The sequence below is a fragment of the Megalops cyprinoides genome, chromosome 10 (assembly GCF_013368585.1).
Source record: "Megalops cyprinoides isolate fMegCyp1 chromosome 10, fMegCyp1.pri, whole genome shotgun sequence".
NCBI classification, from domain to species: Eukaryota; Metazoa; Chordata; class Actinopteri; order Elopiformes; family Megalopidae; genus Megalops; species Megalops cyprinoides.
In genome coordinates this window covers 13,477,799-13,500,268 of record NC_050592.1, presented here as the reverse complement: position 1 = coordinate 13,500,268, position 22,470 = coordinate 13,477,799, and the positions used below count along the sequence as shown (strand labels likewise).

The window sequence follows — 22,470 nt, the reverse complement described above, 5'->3', positions numbered from 1 at the left end:
TTACTTAAAGCTGTGGACAAATATGACCCTTGTGTTTCTGGGATAAAATTATTTGTGAATAATTTGACTATCAAATACATTTAACAATGTATTTGATATCGTTATTGTTTCCTGAAACACAAAGTGAGTCAAAAGTAATTATTCATTGATATTACCAATGTGGTAAAGATAAAAGGTGCTTCAGATGCCTCAAGGTTATGTTATAGTCAGTGGACCCTATAATCAATGGGATTAATGAAGGTTAGTTCACATTTTGATTAAAAATTTCTTAATCTTGAAATCTTCTTGACTTCAAGGATCCTTATCACCCAGATTTTATTTTGGGCTTTGGGGGACTCCGAGGTTATACTTATCTCCAGGATCTGGGAAATAAAATCTTTAAGAGTCCTCATATGCTATTACATCTGTTTTGACTCCTGTCTTTCTTAATTATATCCCGTTTTTTCAGGTCTCTGTGACTTTCAGTCAGTATGAGCGACATTCATTTATGTTCATTCACTGAAAAAGTCAAAGGTAGTACCCATTACATGCATAATGTTATAAATAGTATATTTGTATAAGTGAGTATATGTTATAATATGTAGCAGTCTATCCTTTTTTTTAACTTAGTCTGAGATACAAAATGTCCCACTGTAGCTCTGTTACATTCTGTGATAGATTATGATACATTATGATTTAGTCCTATGGCAGGACTGCGCAGCCTCAAGAGTCCAGGAGAGCAACAGGCTTCCATTCCTGCCAGTAGCTTAACAACCTGATTGCACTAATCACGGTGCTGATTGGTCCAATTTACCTTTCTGTGGTATAAATGAGGAAATTAGGATGGACTATGTGTGTACGTTGACACTATTGAAGCGATGCTTACTGATGCTGACATAACATGGATGAAAAGCTTGCAAATGTTTGCGTTTCAATATCTCTGAATATATCGGGCACATCTCATCAAAACTAAGTCATTCAACCAGTGGAGTGTGCTCCAGGACCCTATTACTTCACCTCCTTATGGCTGCTTCAAAATGAATTTCCGGATCTTTTTGCTGTTTATTTGTATGGGATCATTTGTTTTGCACAGCGGCAGTGTGGCACGGTGTTTACAGAAATGGGCTTGTAACCAGGAACTTACAAGTTCAAAATCCAGCTGGGGTGCTGTTGTTGTAGCCTTGAGCTAACTACATAACTTAAATTACCTCAAATAATGTTCAGCCCTATAAATATGCTTTATAATTATGAGCTGTGAAAGTCACTGTGTGTGATTTAAGCGAAGAAAGTACTGTATTTGCAGGTATTAGTCTTTATATCCAAGACAGATGTTGGATGTTAAATCTCCTTGACATAATTTTGAAACAGGACAATGGGCTCCAGAATAAGCATTACACATGGATTTTAATCAGACAATATCCTTTCCTGCTCTATAGTATAACAGTACTTACTTTTTTCTTAATTAGGTATTGTCTGTGGCAGTTGTGCTGTATATGCTGCAGCAAAGGGGTATTTCAGTCTTTGTGAGCTGTAATCCATATGGTTTAGCAGTTCTCTGTAAAAAGAAAAAACTTCAGAAGAGAGAGGGAAACTACATTAGTTCAATTATGACTGATTGGCTGAATCAGGGGGTTAAATGCCTGGCTGGAATGAAAGGCTGCTGACACTACAGCTCTCAAGAACCAGGGGTTCATAGCCATGCTGTGGACCAACAAAAATGTAATCAAGTAATCAAAGAAGTTAAACAGGTTTGGTGGTCAAATGGTCCAGAACCCATGATTCAGAAGAAGCATTCTGTACAGTATGTGGAGGAGTGATCCCTTGCAATCTGAATACACTCCTCACAGACTGTAATTAACTAAAACAGCCTTGGGCTGTGGCTTTACTATATTGGGCTCAGAATGTTTAAACTACCCTTTGGTGAACGCAAGATCAAAAATAAACTCCTCCAGACACAACTGTGTTACGTCAACACAAAAATGCCATTGACCTCAGAAAAGTCTTCAATGCATATTCGCTTTTGTGTTGTCCTTGTTTCTCAGGATTTTGCAAGAATTTCTCAGGTGACATTTCAGAGTGCTAGATGGGAATGGAGGATTTACCAAATGAGGTTTTGTCTTTGTCATGGAAACAACATAGTTTTGACAACAAGGTCTTTTGATCCAAGTATTTCCAAGGGGTGTGTCTGTATGAGAAACCAAACCACAGGACTGGGTAGAGAAGGCTGGGAATGTGACAAACACAAGCATTTGGAGGTAACGTGTTGGTTCATGGGAGTTCTTTCAAACTGTAGTATTTAGAAATTTGCTGCTTGTCATTATAATATAGCTCTTCCTTCTGAGCTTTAAATTGAAAGGGCACTATACTATTTACAAGAAGTATGTATTCACATTCACAAAATATCATGTGTATTAAAGGTGCTCTGCTTAAAGGCATAACTCGATTCAATCTATATTTCACATTTTGTTGGGTGGCAATGTTCTTTTTATTTTTTTCATTCAGTCTGAGATTCAGTCTCAGTGAGATACCTTTCCTTGTGTTCAAAGCCAGGCTCCCATGCTCTTGAAAGTTAAACATTTTAGATGCCATTCCAGCAGTTATTCAGATGTTGAACATTTGTGGCCATTGGTTGAATGTTGACACACGTAAGTTAGACTTACTCAACCATCCCATTTGTTTTACAACTCCCGCATAGTATGACTTGGTATCACTACTGTGTAGCAGATATTCAAGTGAATGTAATGAGATGATTGTGGTTGTTCACTTTTTGGATCTCTAAACTAGCCTTACAAAACTGCTACTCACCAAGCTGAGCCACGAAGTGCCAAGAATGTCTTTATCCAAGGCCAACCTGTGGAAAATGGCACAAAGAGCTTGGAGAGAGTCTGCACTGGAACTTTTGAGACATACGGTGCTCCATCTACTCCTGGGGGGAGTCTTGAACACGCGACCCTGATGAATAGGCTGAGAGATGCTTTTAATCAGACCAAAATGACTCTCCCATAAATATGATTTGGCCAGACAGTCCTGCATTGAGCCCGACCCATCAGGTGACCTCAGGAACGCAGCAAAACATCACGTGGCAATAGGACCCTATGCTCGGGATGCAGGCGAACACTGTGCAGGCCTTTATCACCACCAGGTTAGACCACTCCCTGGCTTAATGCTGCCTTTATGAGAATAATTTTATTTTGTACCAGAAAAAAAAACGGACGAAGAAATGTTTATCAGATGATGGGACCAAGCAATTTGCCGGGGAGGTCACAGGGCCTTTCCATAGTGATCCGAGCTTTGGACGAGGCAGTGTAGGTCTCCTGAGACTCATCACAAGACAAAAAAGCTTAATCTGACTGCATTTTGTGTCTGCATTGAGGCCATATTCGGTTCACACTTAGAGGAACCTGAAGGTACCTCTTTTACGTAATGAGGAAACCAGAGTAAGCAGACCGGGGTGAAGCTTCAAAGACCGCTTAAAATGATGTTAAAAGTTAATGCATTTTCAACTAAACTCTTTTGAAGCCCTTAAAAGGCCAGTTCCACGCCTGCTTCATAGCTCAACCCACACAGCAGTTCTTTGCCCTGCCCTTTCTGATAGTTTCCTCATACATAGCTGAGTTTCAAAGGTCCACTTTCCATTTTGACATTTGAAATATATTCTTGGTATGGAATGACATATGTTTATTCAAAACATATTCTATACTTCCAGTCTAAAAGCAGCCATTTCAGAATTTCCCCAAATTTGTCTGATAGTTAAAGTAACCATTGCTCCTTTGGATTTGACTGTCTGGTCTGTGAATGTGTTTCGGTACGGTCCTACAAGGGAACCACTCAAGGCTTCTTCAGAAACAGTCAGGAGGCAGAGAGGAACTGTTGACAAATTTAGTTATTTAAAAAGAAAATAACTCTACATTTTATGTCCCTACCGCCTGTGAATTTACAATGTGCAGTTCTAACACTTACACTGCTCTGTACCAGTGTAGTAACTGTTGACTGTATTCACACTGTGGTTGTTATACAAGAGTTGTTGCACAAGCCACAAACAGATTATACAATTGTAAGTATTATGTAACAATGTGTATGTGCACTTTAGTTACACTGGGTCTAAGTAAGTATGGTGTAAATATACAGGTACACTATATGGCCAAAAGTATGTGGACACCTGACCATCGCACCTATATGAGCTTATTGGACATCCCATTCCAAAACCATGGGCATTAATATGGAGTTGCCCCCCCCACCCTTTGCAGCTATAACAGCCTCCACTCTTCTGGGAAGGCTTTCCACAAGATTTTGGAGTGTGTCTGTGGGAATTTGTGCCCATTCAGCCAAAAGAGCATTTGCGAGGTTATGAGGTGGCACTGATGTTGGACGAGAAGACCTGGATCGCAATCAGCGTTCTAATTCCTCCCAAAGGTGTTCAATGGGGTTGAGGTCAGGGCTCTATGCAGGCCACTGGAGTTCCTCCACACCAAACTCGTCAAACCATGTCTTTATGGACGTTGCTTTGGGCACAGGGGTACAGTCATGCTGGAACAGAAAAGGGCCTTCCCCAAACTGTTGCCACAAAGTTGGAAGCATACAATTGTCTAAAATGTCTTTGTATGTTGTAGCATTAATGTTACCCTTCACCGGAACTAAGGGGCCTAGCCCAAACCCTGAAAAACAGCCCCAGACCATTATTCCTCCTCCACCAAACCTAAGGTAGGCACTGTGCATTCCTGGCATCCACCAAACCCAGATTCATCCATCTGCCAGATAGTGAAGCGTGATTCATCACTCCAGAAAACACGTTTCCACTGCTCCAGAGTCCAGTGGCGGTGTGCTTTGCACCACTCCAGCCGTTGCTTGGCATTGCGCATAGTGATCTTGGCTTGTGTGCAGCTGCTCGGCCATGGAAACCCGTTTCATGAAGCTCCCGACGCACAGTTCTTGTGCTGATGTTGCAGCCAGAGACAGTTTGGAACTCTGTAGTGAGTGATTCAACAGAGGATAGGTGGTTTTTACGTGATACGCGCTTCAGCACTCAGCGGCCCTGCTCTGTAAGTTTGTGTGGTCTACTGCTTCGTGGCTGAGCTGTTGTTGCTCCTAGACGCTTCCACTTGACAATAATAGCACTCAATAGCAGTTGACCGGAGCAGATCTAGCAGGGCAGAAATTTCGGAAACTGGCTTGTGGCAAAGATGGCATCTTATGACAGTGCCACGTTTAAAGTCACTGAGCTCTCCAGTAGGACCCATTCTACTTCCAAGGTTTGCATGGCTATGTGCTTGCTTTTATGCACCTGTCAACAATCGGTGTCGCTGAAACACTTGAACTCAATAATTAGAAGGGGTGTCCACATACTTTTTGCCATGTAGTGTATTAAGGCCACCCAATGCAAAATAAGACTGAATGTTCTTAAAATTTACATGTATGCCTGCTTTGAAACATTAGTCATGATATTCACAAATGAACATGTTTTACCTCTTTTTATACATGATATAACAGACAACAACCCTAAATGACACAAGGTCTACTTAAAAAATTTGACCCGAAAATACTAACAATGACTTCCATACAATTTGAGGTAATATTTTGACTGGGCTGAAGGTCAGAGCACTGCAAGTTCTTCTCTGATATAAACTGATTAAACAACATGTCGTGTACAGGCATGGGAATCCTGAAGTATTTGTATGAATGACATTAAAGGAAAGGGCTATAGCTGGGGTGAAGCAGCATATTTTAGGGGTTGCGACACCATTCTGTGCTAAGAGCTATTCTCAGTGAAAACCCTCCTATCTTTTTCCTCATTGGTGCCTCCGCTCTGCTCCCTCTCTTTCACATACCAGTGTCCCAAATGACAAGAATGAACAGGCTTACCTGGGGCCACCATCTGATAACATGTAGTAGGCATGACTTCAGTGGATTACTGTGTGTAGTGGCAGGTGTTGTTGTCTACTTGCAGGGCCAAACCCAGTACTCGCTGTGGAATGTGAATGGCAATATCTTTTTAGTGCTGGAGCTGGTACATTAAAACCTCTTGTTGATACAGAGCTCTGTGTGGGCTAAGCACTGCAAAAGGAATTCTCCCCTCTGTCAGTTCAGTCTCCATTTTATTTCTGAAGTCCTGCAAATGTTTGGCATATAATTACATGAAAGAAACAAAAGTGGCGGACAAAGAGGCAGACAAAATCACTTCCTTAATCGAGACTGCCACCAGAAGAGCCACCCATGTTTGGAACCCTCCTTGATGATACAAAAACACAATAAAAGAGAGAGTAGTGGCAAACAAATGTTCCCACCCACTTTGACAAAAGCTCTGAAACTATACAGACATACCTGTCGCCAAAGCCAGAGGCTCTTAAAGCCTCTGTTGAGTGTCAGTAAAGACTACAGACAAAGGAATGATCATAATTTTCCTCCAGAAACATCAGAGCAAGTTTGGACTGCCGAGCCACCTGCATTTGTGAAATTGTAGATTTGAGGTGAATAAGCAGTTCACTGTTCACCTGCTGATTGTGCAACTGATGGCAGGTGTATTCATGTCTCTCAGTTTCTCATGGGAACATTCAAACTATTATTACTGTTCAAGTCAACTGACCATCTGTAGATGATTGTTTTTCTTGGGAATTTGTATAGTGTGTCTGATTCCTAGGAAAGCATTATAAAGCAAGATAATTGCATTATCTTGTGATTTATAAGTTTATTAACCCATAAATAATCATACTTTCAGATAACCTGATTAGCACAGTAGATTATGCCCTACCCATTGCTCTGCAAATGTTTATCAGTACAATGTAAACAAAGCTTGTTCTCCATGTTTCCAACCATACATGCACTAGTTTTTTTCAAATATAGCCTGAATGCTGACACTAACTTCATTTGATTTTATCTTGTAAAGTCTCGGTTCTTCTAGTTTTGGGCTACCAAGGAAGCTATGTTGGTAGCTGATAGCTGTAACATTAACCTGAATAAATTAATCTTTAAGTGTAATAACAAAACTGTTCACCTGGTGATTGTGCAACTGATGACAGATGCATCCATGTGTCTTTGCTCCTAATTGGACCTTTCCAATCTTTATTGCTGTTCAATGCAGCTGGCCATCTGTAGATGAGTGCTTTTCTGGGGAAAGTGTATAGTGTGCCTGGTTCCTAGGAAAGATGACAATTATGTCATCTTGTGAATTATAAGCTTAGTAACCTCGATATAGCCATGCTTTCAGATTACCCATTATAGCAACTACTGCCTTGATACCAAACCAGTGTGCACTGTAATTTAAAAAAGCCGGATTAAGAAAGACGCTATAGTCACCACAACGCCATCCTTGGATAAAATTAAACAATTGTAATTTGTAAATCCCAAATGACACCTCTTTTGTGACAATTTGAAAGGTGGTTGACCAGAGCATGTCCTGACTATTTCTCTGAAAATGTTTATTGGTATCATGTAACCAAAGCTCTTACCTCATATTTCCGCCAAAGTATGCCACACCTATTATGTTTATTGGTATCATGTAATGAAAGCTCTTACCTCATACTTCCGCCAAAGTATGCCACGCCTATTTCAAACAGAGCCTGAATGTTGATACTTTAGGCTCACTTGTCTGTATTTTCTAAGGTTTCTGTTGAATATGAATAATGTCAAGTAAGTCAAGATGAAAAAATGGCACATTTCTCAAAGACTTGTTTTACCTCTCTGCTACTTTGCAAAATCACACTTTATGTTGCTGTACTCAGTACTTTGGTATGTCTGTCATAGTATTTTTAAATCTACATGTGTCTCATTCCACTGATTATCAGATATTCACGCCTTTTCTGTTTATATTGAGGTGGGGGCATCCCTCCCCATTGGAGCTAAAAGCTTATCAAAATCACACATTCTCATGTGTTTGGTTTAGCCTGGCTGTTTGCTGAATTAATGACAGTTCATTTTTGCTTGAAGTGGAAATACTGGAAATAGCAGTGTTTTGGTGGAATCAAGGAAATGTCAACTGAATGTCCAGAGGCACAAGCTGCTCTTGCTAAGCTGACACATCCTGGAAAACTGCCTCATCAATTTCACAAGACCACTTAGCTTTGGGTGGATTCAACCTCTACTTTAAAGTCAATATTTCACTTATCTTATCAACCTTTTATCTGAGTGAGATAACTTGCTCAAGCTTGATTGACAGTCATAGCCATCCTGTTTTGTTAGCCTTATGATGACCTCTTTGGAAGTGAGAAATCAGCATTGCTAGCTTGATTTGCCAGAATGACAGGATAGGCTACACAAGATGATCTACTGGAGTACACAGCTCTGTGAAGCAAAAACAAGCAAGCTAATTAGCTTCACAAAGCCTTTTAAGTTAACTCCCAAGCACTGATTCTTTAAATTTAGAAACTTTTCTTAGTTAGCTGTGGTCAGCATAGGAAAAGTGTACAGCTAGCTAACTAGATAATAGCAAGAGGTCAACATGTACAGTATTCAGTATTTAGAGTGAATTCTAAATGCAGTCAGTGAAGTAACTGTGATGATATTTTTAAAATTTTAAATGTTTATAAATGTGTAAAAACTCTCACTTTGTATGTTGGTGAATGACAATTTCTCATTGATTTTGGTTTCATATGTAAACTGATTAGACAAGCTGTTATTCATGAGAGTGGCTGGAGTGCCAAGTTCAGCAGTGAGAGCTATCTACTTTGAACTAACGACTGTTTTATAATACAGTATATTCCTAATTTGCACCACATTTGTTTGTGCTGAACAGCACATTTCTCAAAATTTTATTTTTCATCTCCATATGGGAATATCTAATAAGATCGCTAACATAAAATTGTGCAAGAACTTTACTTGTTTATGGAATGTAAACATACAGAATTCAGCAAAATGCAATGCTGTACTGTTGTCATATGGACAATCATTAAATCTATAAACAGAATATTATAACTGTAACTGCCTGAGGAAGCAGTGATTTGTGTGATTTTTGTGTGGAGCTGCATGTAATTGATCAACATATTTTTCTGTACATATTCAAGCTAAACCATAGAGAACAGTTGAACTCCATAAAATGATCAGCAGTCTATTGTAACTTTTGATTATCATTTAATAATTGTAAGCTTTCAGTGGAATAGCAAATACATATTTAAAAGCGAACCCCAGGGAAAATGTTTGATTGGACATTAACCTAAGTTTTATTTTTGGATATAGTAACCCAAAATTTAACACCAACAAGTATATTTCTATTTTGTTCAGACTGTTCTGAATGATTTTTGTTCTGGTCAATGATTAAGCAGGTGTCAAGGCAGGTGTTCAGGGGACTCCTGTTGTTAACGTGGAGCAGGCTTGTTTACTCAGGGATTAGTTCTAGCATCATGTGACCTTTTCCCCCACAGTTCCCTGGCCTTACTTTCATAAAAGCACTTGCTGATGGTGCACGGGGATCCTGCTTGCAGCATTGTCAATGTGAAGTTCTCACAGCACTGTTATTCAAGTACGTTTGCAGACTAACACAATTACGGTGGTGTTTCCTTCGACTTCTTTCACTTGATGCAAAGTTTCACCGTTATTTGTAAAGTATAAAAAGATGTGACAAACTAGTTGGAGTTGTTTTCCAACTAGGTTATTAAAAATGGTAATTTAGATTGTTCGGGTATGACGATTGTTAATTTCATGTATGTTGAGAACGCAAGTGAATTGTGGAATTGAGAACAAATGGATTTTGCCTGAATTTTCTGTATAACTGTGTCGCCCCCTGCTGTTTTCAACTGTTGCCTCTTAACCTTCACACAGTTATACTTTTGTATAACTGTGCCAGTCATCTTAGTGCTGGATCAATTAGACTAAGTAGCAGTTTATTTAAAAATTTTTTTAATATAGAATGAAGCAAAAAAGTGATAGTTTTGGGTTATCTGGTAATTATAGAATTGTTTTTTTTTTTTTTTGCTACAGCTTTCTAGGTGTTCCTACAACTGGCGGTTGAGCAAATTGCTCCCATTTGTGCACTCTAAACAAATTGTTGAGTTCAAGGTATATGCAGTATATACCAGTCCTGTTGTGACCATTTAAGACTTAAATAATAATATTACCTCTCCTGACTTCAATGAAACAATTGTGTAAGGGTGCATTTTTGTTTTATTTTGAACTTAATTTCAGTTGCATTTTAAGTCACTCGCATTAGCGATGAATTACATTAACACGGATCGACACAGTGAGCCCTTTTCAGAGTTTAATTCTCATTACACATCGTGCAATGCTACATTGTGCAATGCATGCATTTCGGAGGAAATGCAGGTTGAATGGTATCTTATGCAGCCCTCTGTTACCCAGTACTGTTTATTCTTTGTTGCAGATTAATTCCGGTGGTTGCAGAAGTGCACTTAGAACTGCCAATCAAATTATATAGTGTATAATTTGAAAGAGTTTCATTAGTTTCATTTTTTTCCCCTTAAAACCTAAAACCTTAAAGCCTTGAAATAATATATTTTTATTTTCCAGATAAATTACATTGCAAGTATGAAGGCAATGATTCTATAATTTGTTACTTTTTTCAGTTGCTCATTCATTTACTGGTTTCCCAGTCTCTGATTCATCTTGACGTTTTATCTTTCAGGAATATCAAATTAGGTAAGTACCCATTTTTGGCATTTAGTCAAATTGTTTTTTTCTGTATCATAGCCATGTCTGTAAAAGCAATGTTTCAGCCAGACTTCAACCTTCAGAAGTACTTCAGAAGTACTTCAGCCACATTATGTGTGGAGAAGATGAAAAAATTAACTTTTTTAAAAGGATCTGATGTTATTTCCTTACTTACTGTATGATTCTGCATGATTTGGACACAGACACACACAAGCATATGAAAGCAAATGAAGTTACATTATTAATGTCTAGAGAATGTGGGAGATTAAAATGGATGTGGGAATAAAATGGATATTAGTTATCAGGCACATTTAGCATTACATCAGGTTACTGAGAGCACAATGCAATGCCCCAAAAAATTGGCAGCAGACATCATATTTCTTAGTCTGAGGACCAGATGCATCAATATATTTACCTTGAGGTTTGAAAACCTATTTCATAGAAATGATGCATTTTTATCATACACTTCCTACATTTTTACATTTTCCACTATATCCTCTGCAATTATAAGAGGGAAGACTGCCTACTACTGGCACAACAACAGTGCTTTCCATACATACATATATTATGTAAATATCATGATATTTACTATCAGTAGCCAGAAAAAAATGAAGCGTGTTGATTCGAAGGATGAATGCAAACATACATAAACATACAAACAAACATACATAATGTCCCATCTACGTAAAAAGTGACAAGAAAAAAATGAAAGTGTTTTTGATGCAGGCTTTCCTCCTCTTTACATTACATTCTTCCAGTGCTTCCCCATTCCTTGAAAACATTACCTAGCGCCTCATAGCTACATTCATGAATTAGGCTGTCAATCGTTCTGACTACAAACATTTTTCATGTTCGACCTGGTGTGGAACAGTAACCTTATCACCAGCTTCCGAAATACAACACAGCATGTAATTATGAAAAAATTCAGAATATTTGGAATGGTTATACCTAATAGGCAATCAGGTTCAAATACTCAAGTGATGCTCAAGTGAACCAAATATTACAATTAACCACAAGCCATGAGTAGCATTACATGGTGGCAGTAGTAACTTCTCCTCTACACCGTAGGGTTGGTGGTGATCTCGTCCAGAAGAGGCCTGTAGAGTTCAGGTTCTGGTTTGGGCTGGAACACAAGAGCAGACTAGTTAAAATCATGATGGGGAGAAAGAGTGACTAGTGTTGGGTAGATTGACAGATTTCCAGTTACCATCAGGAGCATCAATCACTAAAACTAGTCAGAATGTAGATTTTAAATCCATCCATCCTCAATGAAGTACACCTTCTTGCCCTTGTGCTTCAGCTGTGTTGAGAATGATTAAGAGATTAACGCCTGTTGTCATTAAATTTTCCCTGGGATGAAGCAAATGTTATTATTATGCAAGAATTACTTGTCATGCATTTTAATGAATCAGCAACACCCAGCCTTCCAGAGGAGCTATGCTTCTAGGAGTGCTCATGCTCTGTCGAAAGTAGTTTTACTATTGTCATTGTTGGTCTTGTTCCTCTAATGCATAATGGTGTGTGTGCATATACGGTACTTTGTTTGAGAGCATCTGCCACATTAAAAACATTTTGATGCTGTAAGTAAAACTTTGTAAATGGGATTTAATGATGGTGAGAGCCACTGGATATTATCACCCATCCCTCTCCCCTGCTGACGCAGATTCCATTCTGTCTGGATTTTTGTACCTTTCCCTCCCCTCTGTTCTCACACAAAGCCTTCATACTCAGACTACAGGCCCTGACGGTGACACAGAGCTGAAGAACCGCAAGGATGATCAGCAAAATGTCCATCCCTCCAAGCAACACCTAAAGGGGATTGGAAAAGATATTCAGAATTCACCAGCAGAGGGAGCTAAATCAGCTGATTACACACAGAACACCCACACTCACACATGCAAAAAAAAAAAAATACTGTGATAATAGCTACATTAACATTAATCTGATTAGTTGTTTTGTTCACATATGAACAAACACTGTCACAGATGAGTTTTAACAAAAAAAGCAACAGAAAATATGTTACATGAAGGCGCATTGTAGGTATGCCCAGGCACTCAGATGAAGACACACCAGGAGAATGTTGCGGGTGTTGTGGCAAATTTCAAAGTTTTTCCTGCTGAGGCTCTCTTTCAGGCTGCGTTCTTCAGGGGAAATTGTTGTCTCCCAGTAGCGACGTCGATTGTAACTGTCAGGTCCATATTCAGGCGCATATGATTTGCAGGACCGGGACACATGGAACCCATCGTACTCATTGACCAGGTCCATGGAGTACAACGCAATGGCAATCAGTGCCAGGCAGCCGCTAGCCAGATTCATACAGGTGGTCAAGAACACCTGCAATATAAATACAAAGGACACCTTGCATCGTTTTGTATTGCATTAACAGACTAGTGTACTGTGATGAGTAACAGCCATAGTCAGTTAATGGTCACCCAAAAATCTGAAGTCTTTATTTGGAAACCCTTCAACTGCAAATGCATTTTTGGGATTTGTAAATCCCAACCCACATTGTTACAATTGTGATAAATGACATAGATGTGTATTTCGTGAATATTTATGTATGTTTATTATTGAAAGCAAACAGAAAGAAACAGAGTAGAAAACGGAGTAGAAAATCCACAGAAACCATTTGAAATGGGACATATATGGTGTGTTTCATTAAATATATTGATACACCATCTGTTCTTTCCTGTGACTAAAATCTTTTCTATTCTCTGTACAGATTACCTTCTGCTCAAGTTGCTCAGGTGTGCTCACCTCAAATCACTCAGAGAGTTGTTGAGTGATTTGAATTAGATTGAGGATAACTGGCTAAGCACCATCAGCATAGCTAGGGTTAAATACTCACTAGACAAGAACTTGGAAACCTTTCACCAAGTACACTCATGATGCCAGCAGCAATGAACTGTAGAGAAAAATAAACCAATCAAAACAGCCCCTCAACAGTAATTCCCTCAGGGAAATAGTCAAACTGAAACATTTTACATTTCAGAATTCCTTTAGCAACACTAAATTTATTAAAATAAATACATCTTTGATTCAAGGAGGGCTCAGTGCAACTTCTTTTTGAAAGGTGGTGAACTCACCAGTCCACCCAGCCAGTAGGGGGCACCACTCCAAGAGAGGAAAGTATTGCTTTCATTCAGGTGGATTACCCCAAGACCAATGTTGAACAGCCCAACCATGATCTGTACGGTCTGTGGATGAGGAGGCACATTTCTCAGAACCCACCGAACTGTATGGCTGAAGACATCAGGAGGTCATGTACAATAAGAACTGAGACTATTGTATGATTTAAATTTGGTAGGCATCTATTGGACTGACCGTAACGTTTGTTTTCTTTTGGAGCAGATTATTTCTCCAAGATAATACAATTCCACAAGGAGATTTCAAATGTGTGCTATTTAGACTCATTGTGCCAGTTAATTTTTGCTTACAGGATAATTGACATCTTCAATACAAATAATTGTGTTCTAATCAACATGATCACTGGTTAGGCTTTAATGACCTTGATAGAAATATCTCCACTCCTTATTTGAACTCTACTTTCCAATCATTCCAAATTTCTCCTGTGCGATTAAACTGTAAGTGTTTGACTACAATCCCAATATTTTACTGATATGCACAACGCGTTAACAATGTCTGTTGTCTAATTCCCAGCTCCTCTGTCATGGTATTTCATAGTATGGACACCGTAAAGGGAGTCCTGTGTGAAAGGAACATTAATTGTGTACGTCCCTTGAGGACGAGATATTAAGAGTGCTCACCCCCAGTGCTGACAGGGTACCAGCCAGGAGCCTCCTCAGTCCCTGGGACACAGCACAAACTGGACTGCAGCATAGGTTACCTAACAGCTGGAACGCCAAGGGACAACTGCTTCCTGGGTCAGAGGTCATGGTGATCACAGTCATTCCCTCATTTTTCGACACAGACACCGACATTCTGGAAACACTTTGTCAAACTGCAGAGAAAGGATTGGGGGGGGGGTGTTAATAAAGAAGTCAAAAAATAGCTTTGTGTGTGTGCCTTGGATGAGAATCACTCAGTTAAGTAATACTTCAATTATCAACAATTTTCAAAGCTCAAACTGAGCTGGTACATTGATTCACTCTAAATGATTAATTTATAAAAGACCTAAACAGCACCTGTAGCGGGAGTACTTGTCAACATAAGCCAACTGAATGTGAAATAAGACTTAGTTAGTCCCACCCCCACACAGGGTACAGGCCCTCACATGCTTGATTACTTAAAAGATGAAAACTATACTGCAATTTGCTCATAATGCCAAATTGTTTGTTCTCTACACTACATGATTATGGAAATTGCATTTGCCATAACTGAAAGTTACACAGTACAAAAAATTGGAAAATACTTATTACTCGAGGGATTCAACGAGGGATGACTTTGCATTCTTTACATAAGCGTGATTGGATTGCATGGATTGTACATGAAAACAACAAAATGTAAGTATCTAACATTTACAATGCTAATACTTATCCACAGCCACACTAGCAACCTGTTATCGACCTTCAAAATAATAATATTGCACATCAAACTTCGCAAGAACTAGATCTGTGTATCAACAATGTAAGATGAATATTTAAAGACCATTGTCCAACAGACCGACAATGCTACCAAAGACGTAAATGTTTGCTTACTGATGAGGATTGTAACAGGTGCAGACAATAAAAAGCAGCTGATCTTCCTCAAGTCTGTACCCTTCCTGATTAGAATCACATGACAACTAAGGTCACATGGGATAATGGGCAAGAAAACTCAGCACAATAAAAACAGTCTGCTGGAGGAGAGAAAAAATGTCTGAAGTTAAGTGATGATACAAAGGGAACAGAACAATAAGTATCATACGAGTATTTCTGGAGAAATCCATGGTTGGAAAAAATTCTAAAGGCATTGGTATTTGCATCTCAAAGGCAATGGAAAATTGATTAATCCAGTGAGTCATTTATAATTCAAACCTATTTTGATTGGATAGTACGACTACCAATAAATACATTAACAGTGTCATTGGAGTGTATATCTCTAATGTAACCCCTCTGCACTTTGTATTACTCAATGCACACACGTTAGTGATGAACATTTTGGCTGTGATCGGATAAAACACACAGCTGTCTTTTTAAGTTTTGGTTGCCAACCATTTGCAGTCCTTTGTCAACTTCAGGTGCTGTTTATCATTCACTACCTGAAAAGGCATTCCTCTTAATCAGCCATATAATTAAATTTAAAAAAAAGTCTGTTTCAAAACATTTTTTTCAATACTTCACTGAAGTTAAAGCCATCAATCATGTTAAATGTTATTTTTGTACTAAAATGATTTTATCAGATTAATTGTAATAACTAGCAATATGTTTGAGAATAATACACTACGCAATATGTGATGTTTAATACTGCTGGCACAACTCATTTAGCATTCATGTGGATTTTCTGGTTTTCATTTCTTACAGATGGCTCAAAAGCTAAAGGCACCCAGACAAGGCGGTATTTTTATTGTAATATTGGCTGATATATCAACCAGATGCCTGGGCTGTATAACTTTGGTATAGGACCTAGCAAAAGAAAACAACTGATATCTATTACATATTAACCAACTTGACATCCATCCTCTTTAAGTGATTCTTACAAAGCTTACACATAACGTTAAGTATGCAAATATCTTTTTTTTTCATCACAATAGCCTAGGTGTTGTCCTCTGTGCTTATAGTGGATCTCTGGTGGTCTTTCTATTGTTTGTATTTCATTTATGCTTAAGAGTATATTGCCATGTCACTGTTTTCCTACATTTCTTCCTGGTTCTCTATTTCCTTATTTCACAATATTTTAATAAGGCTTTGCAATGAATCAAACAGGTTTCTTTACATGGTCAGTGTACAGAAATCTAAACAGGAAGTTCGAATGGGGAAATTCCCTCGTGGCCTGCTAATAAATAACAGAGGACTAGGATCAGAAGCTTCATACATAAAAACTGGTTCCTCAGTCTTCTCCACAAACTGTTAGTGCTATTGCCAAACACCTGTAAATGTTCTCTGACCTGCATAAATCACTCAGTAAAAACATTTCAGCTGACAGAAATGCTCATCCACCCACATGAAGGACTAGGATCATGACGTGCTATTATCAAATTGTATTCCTCTCTCTTTTTATGAAATGGCACATTAGATTTTTAAAGAAACACACTTGACTGACAAGATTTCAAACTATATATTACCTATTTATTAAACCTTTTGTAAAGTTCTTCAAAAGATAAACATTTATACATTCTTGAATAGTGTTTGAAATTTTTAAACAAAAATAAGATTGTCTCTGGTGATGTGATCAATTTCTCCCCTTTGAAGCAAGAAGTAAACAACAAAGAATTAAAAAAGCAGAGAAGTCATTTAAGATTGATGCAAGTATGTTTTACCAGCAGATGGGGCAGAGGAGATAAAATTCAGTGTTTGAAAACACTTTTGAGATCAAAATCTTCCTATAACTTGTGAAAACAAGCCTGCTGTCCATTAAGCTTTGGAAAAAAATATTAAGATATTAAATGCTGGCAGGTTTAGAATTAAACTAGTAGTTCTGGTGAAAGGTCTAGAGGTCAGTCAGTGGTCTCATTTGTGAACTCACCCTTGCTGTGTAAGTGAATTGATCAAAGTGTGTACAGAAGCATCAGGATCTCACTTGCCTCCTCAATGTAAAGCTCTCATATAGGAAGTGAGCATAGGGAAAGGAGGTATGTGTTGGTTTCCCAGCAGTCCCTCCTTCTGCTGGCAATCAGGATTCTCTTAACCCTTTCCTCACTTAGCATAATGATCAGAACATAGGGTTTATCTCCCATCTTTTTTTCATACTTTTAATTACCATGATCAAACCAATCTTACCCTCTCACTAGAATAAGGCTCTCTCAAATTCAAGCATGCCTGTGGTTAAATAAGGATCAAAGAGGTCACAGCTACAGATCAGTCTGGCATAATTTGGCACATCTGTGCGTAGTTTCCTGACAAAGGGTCTTCATGCATGAGAAGTAAAATTAAATTCTCTGAAACTGAAACTTTGAGAATGAAATGTACAAAAAACACATACATAAAACATTTTCAATTTATGTGGGAGCAGTATAAAGAACCCTAAGGACTTACTTCTTGTAAAGAGATCAAAATGCAAGTATGTTGATTGAGAGGAATTTTAATGTAAACATGCATAGTGTCCCATACACAGTAAAAGTGATTATTAATTTCAGAAAATGAGTGAAGGATATTCAGAAGCAGGAATTCAGCAAAGTGTGTCCAATTTACATTACATTACTCCCACACCTTCTCACTCTTTGAAAACATTATAGCTCCTCTCAAGTGCTGTTATGAGGTAAGCTGCAAGTCATTCTGACCACAAACATTTCTCATTTTCCACCTGGTGTGAAACAGGGCCCTCAACACCAGCTGACAGGAATGTTTACAAAGACTGTATCTAATAGGCAATCAGGTTGAAATCTAGTTGCTCAAGTGATCCAAATGTTACAATTGTCCACAAGCCAAGAGAGGTGTTCCGCGGCGGTCACTCCTCTACACCGTAGGGTTGGTGGTGATCTCATCCAGAAGAGGCTTGCAGAGTTCAGGGTCTGCTTTGGGCTGGAACACAAGTGCAGACTAGTTAAAATCATCATGGGGGACACAGTGATCTCAGACAGGGATAGGTAGATTAGCAGATTGTCCACTTATGTATGATTTAATAATGATGAGAGCCATTTGATATTATGACCCATTTCTCTCCCCTGTTGATTTCCTTTCTATTCTGTCTGGATGTTCATACCTTGCCCTGCCTTCCATTCTTACACAAAGCCTTCACACTCAGAACAGAGGCACTGATGGTGACACAGAGCTGGAGAACCGCAAAGATGATCAACAAAACATCCATTCCTCCCAGCAATACCTAAAGGGAATTGGAGAAAACGATTCAGAATTACCAGCAGAGGGTGCTAAAGCAGCTGATTACACAAAGAACAACTACAGTCATTCTGACAAGAACAATGGAAATACCATGATAATAAATACAACAACATTATTCTGAATATTTGTTTTGCTGTTAAATGTTGAGAAGCTGTCACATATATATTTTAAATAAAAAAAAAACAGAAAATGTGTTACATGCAGGAGCATTGTGGATACTCCCAAATACTCAGATGAATACGTACAATGAGGATGCTGCGAGCATTGTGGCAAATTTCAAAGTTTTTCTTCCTAAGGCTCTCTTTCTGGCTTCTTTCTTCAGGGGAAATTGTCGTCTCCCAGTAGCGACGTCGATTGTAACTGTTGGACGTGCTTTCAGGCTCATATGATTTGCAGGACCAGGAAAGGTTGTACCCATTGGCCAGATCCACAGAGTACAGCACAATGGCAGTAACTGCCAGACAGGCGCTAGCCAGGTTCATACAGGTGGTCAGGAACACCTGCAATATAAGTACAAAGGACACCTTGTATTGCTTTGACAGACTAGTGTACAGTGATGAGTAACAGCCATAGTCAGTTATTCATCATCCAAACTTCTGAAGTCTTTATTTGGGAAGCTTTCCATTGTAAATGCATTTTTGGGATTTGTAAATCCCAATCCACATTGTTATAACTGACTTGTCAGGAATGGGGCCCCAGCTACTTGTTAACACTGAATAGAACCAATGGGAAGAAATACTGATCTGGGCTCTCGCATACCCTTACGGACATGAAACATGAATCTAGGAAATGTTCATTCTAAGCACAACCTGTGACCACATCATGTTTATACATGTATATTTTACAGAATGTGCACACTGTGATTGAGAGAATGAAATACAATAAAAGATTAAAAACAGAGGAGAAAATCCACAGAAACCATTTGAAATGGGATAGATTTGGTGTGTTTAAATAAATATATTGATACACTGTCCTATACTACAATCTTTTCCATTCTCTGTACAGGTTGCCTTTTCCTTCTGCTCAGATTGCTGAGTGATTTGAAGGGGATTTGAAGAGGTTTAAATACTCACTAGACAAGGACTTGGAAACCTTTCACCAAGTATACTCATGATGCCAGCAGCAATGAACTGTAGAGAAAAATAAACCAATCAAAACAGCCCCTCAACAGTAATTCCCTCAGGAAAATAGTCAAACTGAAACATTTTACATTTCAGAATTCATTCACCAAAATTATATTTATTAAAATAAATACATCTTTGATTTACTGAGAGCTCAGTTCAACTTCATTTTTGAAGGTGATGTACTTACCAGTCCACCCAGCCAATAGGGGGTACCATTCCAAGACAGGAAAGACCAGTCTCTTCCATTCAGGAGGATTACGCCAAGACCGATGTTGAATAGCCCAACCAAGATCTGAATAATCTGTGAGTCAATGGGGAGACATTTTTGAAGACGTAAGCAGGTCCTGTACTGTAAGAGCTGAGACTATTGTCTGACTGAATTTTCTGTTACATTTACAAGAATTTTGTTTTTGTTTACAGCATTTCGTGGTGATTATTACTCCAAAATAATCATACAATTCCAGTTTTCAGTTGAGTGTATTTCACATTGCTGTGCAGCCCTCAACTATTTGATGACTGGCTTCTTCTTTTATTTTGTTCTAATTAACATGTTTTATCAGTTAGGCCTTGATGGTTTCAATAGGTGTGCCTCCTTTCCTTGCTCACCTTTTACTCTCTAATTATCACAGATTACCCCTATGTGGTCAAACTGTAGGAATTACAATTCACATATTCACTGAACTGAAATTATGTCCACATTTTGTGAACATCTCTGCTGTGCAGATGTAAGTCCCAGATATCTCTTCCAGTGTGATATTTCATAACATATACACAGTAAATGGAATCCTGTGTGAAAGGAACATTAATTGTGTACTTTCCTTGAGAACGAGATATTAAGAGTGCTCACCCCCAGTGCTGGCAGGGTACCAGCCAGGAGCCTCCTCAGTCCATGGGACACAGCACAAACTGGGCTGCAGCATAGGTTACCTAACAGCTGGAACGCCAAGGGACAACTGCTTCCTGGGTCAGAGGTCATGGTGACAACAGTCACTCCCTCACTTTTTGACACAGATATCGTCATCCTGTAAGGGTGGGGGGGGGTGTTGTTAATAAGGAAATCCTAAGAAAGTGTGTATCTCAGGCTATCACTCAGTTAAACAAAGCCATTTAAACAACTTTCTGATTAAGAACAAAGGTGGATTAGGGGATTACTTTATCCTGTATCTTATTTCTTTTTATGGGAATGGAAAGGTGTTTTCCAGTCACCACTCTTATTATGTTGTGCATAATGTTATAGAATAAAAGCACTTAAGGTTGTCCTGAGTAAATGCTCTTTTAAGCTAAGACACGGTAATATAACCTAGTGCTATTTCAAGCTGCATCACACCATCAACTTGCTTGTCCTGCTATTTGTATTTGATATGTTTTATTATGTATCACAGTATAGCTCCTCTTGCTTTTCTTGCTTCATTTCATAAGCTCTTGGAGGGTTTCTTTTCTCTTCTTTGAACATGTTACCTGAACATAACGTTAAGGAAGTTCAATCCTCCTTCGCTCTGCTGTTAACTTACAGAGGGGTGTGTGTGTGTGTGTGTGTATTAGTGTGTCAATATAGGTCATATCTGTGACAGAATCTTACAACATATATTTTATTCCTGCTCAGAAAAAGAAGCCTCCCTTAGTCCTTTCAGGAGGGTGATTTGTAATGTGAAAAAGGTATGCTAGCTAAAATATGCAAAAGCCCTTGCTGAAACAAACAAACAAAAAGCACTTTCATAACTAATTTACTAAGCCATATACAATACATGATTGAAATTAGCCGTTCCACATTTCTAAGCAGCATTGAAAATGCCCTGCAGGTTCTGTACTTTTCAGCAGGCCTGAAACAAAAACCCATCCACCCAACCCAACAAAAGGCCCATCTGAACTTCTAGCTGCGCATTTACCTATTCTCTCTTACAGCTTGCTTTTTACCATGATATCCATGATACAGAAGCAAAAAAAAAAATATTTTTTCAGCAAGTAATCTCTATTGTAACTCACCTTCTCCTGGTTTATGTGGATAGACTGATCACAGGGCCAATATCAAAGTCAGTATTACTATTTTAGCCCTTGCTTCCTGTTTAGCTTTCAGTTGTGCAATGCAGGGAATGGAGGACTCTCCTTTTCCCAGCAGCTCCTCCCTCTGGTGGCAACCTTCCCAGATTTCTCTTAACCCATTCCTCACCTGGCAGAAGCACAAGGTTCAGATATATAATGCATAAGCACTCTGTTCTGTTTTTGCCTTTTTTGTATGACATTGTTAGGGCCAACTAAGTTCAGGCCCCGGTCCTTTCATGTCTGGACGACTGCTCTTTTCTTGCCTTCTTGCATATGCAATCAAACTTCTACAACTAATCTAGAATGCAGCTTGTTTACGATTTCCCTAAACATAGTCAAGTTACTCCACTCCTCACCTCACTTCACTGGCTTCCTGTTATTGCCCGCATCAAGTTCAAACCCTTGGTGCTGGCATACAGGACAGTGAATGGGACAGCCCCCTCATACCTACGACCTCTCTTCAAATCCTATAGTCCCTCAAAATCACTGCACTCTGGGCTCTACAGGGCAACTGACTGTCCCGACCCGATGGGGTAACTCTTCTCAGGCACAATCCCTGTCTGTACTGGTCCCTCAGTGGTGGAATGAACTCCCCATGGGGGTCAGGTCAGTGGAATCACTGGCCATCTTCCGATGCAGACTGAAGATCCACCTCTTCACACTGCATCTCGGTTCCACTTTTATCCCCACCCCCTAACACCTGCTACTTCTTGCATTTGATGTAATTTTATGTGTAGTATTATGACGTGTTATGAATTTGTGCTCGAGGGACTGTTGTATCATACTGTACTGGGCTT

The 22,470-nt window shown here is 38.9% G+C and overlaps 2 protein-coding genes across 3 annotated transcripts; both read right to left on the bottom strand.

Annotated features, from left to right (window-relative positions):
• Positions 1 to 11,614: 11,614 nt before the first annotated feature.
• On the bottom strand, positions 11,615 to 17,272 carry LOC118783918 (transmembrane protein 176B-like). 2 transcript variants are annotated; one of them, XM_036537844.1, is made up of 7 exons: positions 17,197 to 17,272; positions 14,340 to 14,533; positions 13,659 to 13,769; positions 13,421 to 13,477; positions 12,643 to 12,906; positions 12,262 to 12,381; positions 11,615 to 11,695 (listed from the first exon to the last, which is right to left on the bottom strand). In XM_036537844.1, exons 2-7 carry the CDS (start codon positions 14,511 to 14,513, stop codon positions 11,630 to 11,632), a joined length of 792 nt encoding a protein of 263 aa, XP_036393737.1. In that variant the 5' UTR covers positions 14,514 to 14,533; positions 17,197 to 17,272; the 3' UTR covers positions 11,615 to 11,629. The 2 variants fall into 2 exon arrangements, with proteins under 2 accessions (XP_036393737.1, XP_036393738.1); XM_036537845.1 differs by lacking the exon at positions 17,197 to 17,272 and adding an exon at positions 15,231 to 15,297.
• Positions 17,273 to 17,755: 483 nt separating this feature from the next.
• On the bottom strand, positions 17,756 to 21,723 carry LOC118783920. Its single transcript, XM_036537847.1, has 7 exons — positions 21,617 to 21,723; positions 20,481 to 20,655; positions 19,821 to 19,934; positions 19,583 to 19,639; positions 18,755 to 19,009; positions 18,373 to 18,492; positions 17,756 to 18,191 (listed from the first exon to the last, which is right to left on the bottom strand). Exons 2-7 carry the CDS (start codon positions 20,652 to 20,654, stop codon positions 18,126 to 18,128), a joined length of 786 nt encoding a protein of 261 aa, XP_036393740.1. The 5' UTR covers position 20,655; positions 21,617 to 21,723; the 3' UTR covers positions 17,756 to 18,125.
• Positions 21,724 to 22,470: the final 747 nt, after the last annotated feature.